This window comes from Tribolium madens, unplaced genomic scaffold (assembly GCF_015345945.1).
Source record: "Tribolium madens isolate multiple individuals breed KSU strain unplaced genomic scaffold, Tmad_KSU_1.1 Scaffold_7;HRSCAF=85;Tcas5.2_LG10, whole genome shotgun sequence".
NCBI lineage: Eukaryota > Metazoa > Arthropoda > Insecta > Coleoptera > Tenebrionidae > Tribolium > Tribolium madens.
In genome coordinates this window covers 1875893-1882181 of record NW_025401050.1, presented here as the reverse complement: position 1 = coordinate 1882181, position 6289 = coordinate 1875893, and the positions used below count along the sequence as shown (strand labels likewise).

The window sequence follows — 6289 nt, the reverse complement described above, 5'->3', positions numbered from 1 at the left end:
CTGCTGTCCCATCTAGCTTGCCATACTGTGATAGATTGCTCACGCGCTTCGCGCTTACTGCATTCTCTATCACGCARTCTTTTCCTCTCTTTAATTCTAAGGTCTATTGGAATGACCTCTGCTATTACTTGAGCAGCTTCCACCGAAGTGGTACGGTACGSAGAGCATACCCGCAGTGCTGCTTTTCTCTGTACCCCRTCAAGTCTCTGCTTGTATTTCTTCATTTCCAGTGCTTTATCTCCCCAGATCGGGGCAGCWTAGAGCAAAATGGAATTTGCTACTTCCACCAGCACTCTCCTTTTTGGAGYCGATGGACCTCTAACGTTTGGCATTAAGCGGCTCAAAGTAGCCGTTAATGCTTCAGCTTTCATAGCCACTCTTGTCACATGATGAGTGAATGACATTCTTTGGTCTATGTCAACACCTAAGTATTTGACTTTTTTCTGCGGTCTCAGAGTGACCCCCTCTACTTTAAAGGACAGGTCTTTCTGTGGACGTCTCCCGCCAGCTAGCATGATAACCTCTGAGCCATCACTAGTCCTTTCGTTTTCATCCATTGTCCGATAAGGTCGGACTCATACTCTACAAGTCGTACCAAATCTTGGGTACGTTTTTCCTTCACAAGCAGTGCAAGATCATCTGCATAAGCAATCAATTTCGCTTCTTTTGGCAATTCTAGCCGAAGAACATCATCGTACAATATGTTCCACAAAGTCGGGCCCAACACCGAACCCTGTGGCACACCACTCGTTACTTGTATTACCTGTCCATCCTAGGTCAATACTCCTATCAGAAAGATAGCTTCCTATCACTCTTCTCGGGTACTCGGAAATTCCTCTCTGTCTGAGAGCTTCCATTATGTGTCTCCAACATGCATAATTAAATGCATGCAAACGTCAAAAGTAAGAAGGGCGCACCACTTCTTAGCCTTTGTACTTCCTGAATTGGCCTCTGGCAAATTCCATCACTTTATCTATCGCATCAAGTGTTGATGTGCAATGGCAAAGGGAACGATCATTCTCTCTGACTGATGTAACGTTTCTAAAAAACATGGAAGACGACGGTCCAATAGGAGGGTGACAGGCATATCAAAACCCCAACAACTAATAGGATAAGACAATGGCTGAAGGGAGACGCACAATGTAAACGAAAGAGATGTGAAACTGATACAAATAGTGATGAAGAAGCAGAACGGAAAGCAGCAGCTAAATCTTAATTTAGCTTAACGTGACATCGGAAACATGAAAAGTATTATCAAGAAACTACAAAACGTAGTGGACGAAAGTTACAACATGAAAACAGAAATAAAAATTGGAATCAAGAGCTTAACTAATATTGTCACGCAGCAGTATTTTGCAATGCAATTGCAGGGTTACTGACTTTGCAGTTTCGGCAATTGTGTTCAAAGTACGAACAAAGCTGGAACACACACAGAGGGGACGAGTTAATTAATAGACCCCCAAGTGAGGGCAAAAGTAAGTGGCGTTGGGACAGCGTCCGAGTAGCGTCGTGATAGCGTATTTGCGGGTAGTTCTTCTCTGTGTGCGGTGCAGTACCGCTGGCGAAGTGTACGTGTGGTCGTGCCCACTTTTGGAGAATTATTAGAGATGTGCATGGCACTACAACTCATGTTGTAAGTACCCAATTTTATTTCCTATTATTTGTAAATATACATTTGTTATAAACCACCGACTTTTATTGCCTCACCCTCTAAGCAAACCCCCAATCACGCAAGACGTGACATGTGGTGGAGGCGCCGTTGTTAAATTAACTCCGGGGTTGCGAGTGGTTTGTAGCATTTGTAAAACAAAAAAAATTGGTATTCGGGGAGTTACTGGGCGGAGAACGACGTGGCATTACTTAGGGCGTTGTAAATAAATGTCGAATAGACCCAACACACGGGCGCGATTAAGGGAACTCGCGAAACAAAAAAATCTCCGTATCACAATCAGTAGGGACAATTTTCCACAACCTCACAATAGTACCGAAATTGAAAATAACGATCAGGGCGGTGTTTTTGAACCTTCAACGTCGCGAATCGATCCGCTATTAGGTATCACCCTTCCAACAGGAAAAGAAGAAAAAAAGGAAAGTCCTACGGAAGAACGAGAAGTCGAAACTAATAGGGAAGACGATACTATTATCGAGATAATTCCGAGAAGTTCGGAATCTAGCAGACAAAGTTCTCCTGAAATAGCAAGAAGGATGGATACAACAATTTTGGAAGCAACAACAACGGGAAGAACCGTTGCTGTTCCAAAATTTTTGTCGCCCCCGGTTTTCAACCCATGCGGCAGTAACCCCACGCAATATTTGAGAACGAATGAGCGAACCGCGGCTGCGAATGGATGGAGTAATGCCTTGAAAATTGACTATTTTGGAAGTTTTATGGAAGGTGCTGCGACCATTTGGGTAACACAATATACGGAAAAACGGGAAAATAATGAAAAAACTTGGAACGACCTAAAAACCGATTTCCTCAAAAAATTCGACGGAGAAGACCACGAACGCGCCTTAAAGTTGAAATTCGACTCTAGACGTCAAGGATCCGGCGAAGACATTAAGCATTATTACTTCGATCTCGTTGCGTTAGCGAACGAAGTTAATCCGGAAATGCCATTCGAAATGTTTCGCGACAAATTTGAGGCCGGGATGCATTCAAGTTTTCGCCATACTTATTATGTTCTCGGGTGTAGCATAAAAAATCTAGGCGAATTAAAGGACGTGGTCTTCAAAGTAAGTAATATCTGCACCAAGAGTCACGTTGGAGATGCAGAGGAAGGCGTTTCGTTTTTTGCGTTAAAACGAGAAGAAAGAGACGAGGTGAATAGACGCGATGAGGATTTTAGAAATAAACCAAAATACGGAAACGCGTACAAAAACGAAAATCAGGAGAAATCGGGTGAAGCATCGAGTGCCCGATACAATAACTACAAGCCGCAGAATCATCAGACGTGGGAAAATACGAGAACAAGAGATAACAGACCAAGATGCTACAACTGTAACAAAGTTGGGCATTATGCCAGAGCTTGCTGGACAAATCCGCGTAACACCCACAAGGAGAAAAGAGACGATAAACGAGGGGATTCCAAGAAGAGCTCCCCAAACTAGAAAGGGCGACCGAACCGGAAATAGACTCCCGAGTCGCCCTCCACAAAGAAAATCAGGGAGGAAGTTGTTCAGCAAATATTTTAACAGTTAAGGGCGTAGTAAACGACATAATGTAGATGTAGTGTTGGACACAGGATCAGCAAATAATTTAATTCATAGAGACATAATTGGGAATCATCGGATAAATAATCTGAACTAGGTAGTCATTTTAACGGCAGGAGGACACTCAACTCCCACGTTAGGAAGCGTACGGGTCAAAGTAGAAATAGGTCATTTCATAACAACGGTTAACGCAATAGTTGTCGAAAAGCTACCGAAGCAACTAATTCTCGGTACGAAATTTTTGCATGAATGTAGGGCACGAATCAATTTTGTGGATAACAGCATATTGTTGCAAAGCAACGACCAGGTTAAGAAATGTAACTTCAACATTGAGAAACCTAGAGTCAGCAAATCGTTCTTAATGCAAGAAGTCAAAGGTCAATGCCACAAAGCCACATTACTTAACGACTACACTTTGAATTATAACACGGCCATCAGTGTGAAGGTGAAAACGGACATCCCCTTAAACCCAGATGAAGATCTAAACAATTTTATTTTTACGAGCAACGAAAGGAGTCTTACACCGAAACAGATTGTTTGCACCACAGGAAGGCACATCAAAGGACAACCAAACAATCTCAGAATTGACTTAGTTTCAAAAACAAGACGACCAATCAGACTATTCAAGGGCATGACAATGGGAATGTTGGAAATGGTGACGCCAGTTACGGTGCATACTAGTATCGTACTATTTGCTGACGAAGTTGAAGTTGATACGTCAACAACAAACCATGACCTAGGACATATTCACGACATAGAGCAAAGAAAAGAAGCGGAACAGCTGTTAAAAAAGTATGATGTGTTTTTGCCAAGTCGATGCATGAAATAGGAAGAACTGATGTGTTGGAACATGAGATGATCATCGAAGCGGATCAACCAATAAAATCTAAGCCTTACAAAGTTTCCCAAAAAGAACGGACTGCGATAGACGAACAAATTAAAGAAATGTTGGACTCTGACATCATCCGCCCAAGTCATTCACCATGGGCAAGTCCAGTCGTGTTGGTAAGGAAAAAAGACGGTTCTATGAGATTCTGCGTAGACTACAGAAAAATCAACAATGTTACCAAGAAGTCCAGCTACCCTTTACCAAACATAGATGACATTTTAACATATCTCGTCGATGCTCAATATTTCTCAACCTTGGACATGTTTAGTGGCTACTGGCAAGTGAATATTAGAAAATGCGATAAAGAGTACACAGCATTTACGACACCAGGACAAGGGCTATATGAATTTAATGTATTACCGTTTGGACTTTGCAATGCTCCGGCCACTTTCCAAAATTTAGCTGACGTCGTTTTTCAAGGAATGAAGTAGGTAGATGTCTTAATTTATCTCGATGATATTATAGTGTTCTCTCATTCGTACGAAAAGCACTTGATAAAACTCGAAAAGGTTTTCAAACGAATCAAGAAAGCGAACCTTAAGCTTAAACCGACAAAGTGTTCGTTTTTTAAGAGAGAAGTGAAAATGTTGGGACATGTAATCAATAACAAAGGTATTGCCCCGGATCAAGATAAACTTTTGGCAGTACAAAAGTTTCCTCAACCAAAAAATGTTAAGGACATTCAAAGTTTTTTAGGCCTATGTAATTATTACCGCAAATTCATCCAAAATTTTGCACAAATAGCAAGGCCACTGCACACAGCAACAAAGAAGGAACAGTAGTTTATATGGGACGCGCAAAAACAGAGTGCTTTCGAGACACTAAAGGAAAAATTAACAACTGCCCCAGTTTTGCAACACTTTAACCCCAATAAACCATGTGAACTTAGGATCGACGCATGTCACATAGGGTTGGGTGCAATTGTATTGCAAGCAGGAGAGGATAAAGAAATGCACCCTATTGCTTACGTTAGTAGAAGTCTAACAAAGGCAGAGCAAAATTACACCATATCGGAGCTTGAGGGTCTTACTGCGATCTGGTGTCTTAGTCACTTACGTCATCTGCTGTATGGACAACCCACAACGATTGTCACTGATCATCACGCCTTATGTTGGTTGAAAAGCTTAAAGGATCCAAACGGTCGATTGGCACGTTGGGTACTAAAGTTGTCAGAATTTGATCATGAGATTGTTCACAAAAATGGTATCAAACATAAAGACGCAGACTGCCTATCACATCATCCAGTATTTGAAGCAAAGGAGTCTGATACAATCGAAGCAGAGGAAGTTTTAACGTTGCTCGTAGAACCAAAAGACATCTTAAAGTATCAGGAAAGCGACCCTGAACTGCAGGAAGTAATTAAGAATCTTCAGAATAAAACTGATGACGGGGTAACAATTGGTGGAAAGAAGCGAGCAAAAAACTTTCGTATGATCAATGACGTTTTGTATAAAATTAACGCGGATAGCAAAGGGAATCCTTATTTGTTAGTAATTCCAAAATGTTTAATTAAAGAAATTTTATTTAGCATGCACAGCGAACCTTTAGGAGGACATTTAGGAACAGCGAAGACTCTAGATAAAACAAAGAAACGTTTTTATTGGACAGGCATGCAGAAGGATGTGGAAAGGTTCATAAAGGGATGCGCTGATTGTCAAGCACGAAAAGGTCAGCAAAATCGGAAACCCGTAGGCCTCTTACAGCCAATAGCAGTAGGATTACCTTTCGACAAAATTGGCATTGACATACTTGGACCTTTCAAGAGGAGTAAAAGTGGCAAAACTGTAATCGTAGTCGCCACGGATTACGCAACGCGATGGGCCGAAACGCAAGCACTTGTAAATGCAAAAGCTGAACATGTGGCGCAATTTATACTCGACAGAATTATCACCAGACATGGTACACCCCGAAAACTTTGTAACGGTTTTATTTTGTTAATTTTATTTAAAACGTCCTAAATCTAATTACACTATATTTTCGCCGGTCTAGGGGGCGTCAGAGGGCCCTAGAGATGCTTGGGGACTGTAAGATCGTTGATGCAACCTCATCTAGCATTCAACTAAAAAGACCAAAACATAATAAAATACCGTATCGTGTTTACCTTACCTGCTCCCGTCATTTGGGTTTTAGAGTCATTTTCCGTTTTGTTCTTTTCGTACCGTTGGCCCCGGCTTTGGAGGGAGTTGG

The 6289-nt window shown here is 41.7% G+C and overlaps 1 protein-coding gene, 1 long non-coding RNA gene and 1 pseudogene across 2 annotated transcripts in view; 1 reads left to right on the top strand and 2 right to left on the bottom strand.

The window, feature by feature from the left end:
- Positions 1-557, bottom strand: part of LOC123010165 — an 845-nt gene extending 288 nt beyond the window's left edge. The window contains exon 1 of the mRNA XM_044406868.1: positions 44-557. Within this exon, the coding sequence (XP_044262803.1) occupies positions 44-557 (514 nt within the window). The remainder of the gene's footprint in view (positions 1-43) is intronic.
- Positions 558-2205: 1648 nt separating this feature from the next.
- LOC123010164 lies at positions 2206-4042 on the top strand (annotated as a pseudogene).
- Positions 4043-6020: 1978 nt separating this feature from the next.
- Positions 6021-6289, bottom strand: LOC123010017. Its single transcript, XR_006413066.1, has 2 exons — positions 6209-6289; positions 6021-6161 (listed from the first exon to the last, which is right to left on the bottom strand). It is a non-coding gene; the product is annotated as an uncharacterized LOC123010017 (long non-coding RNA).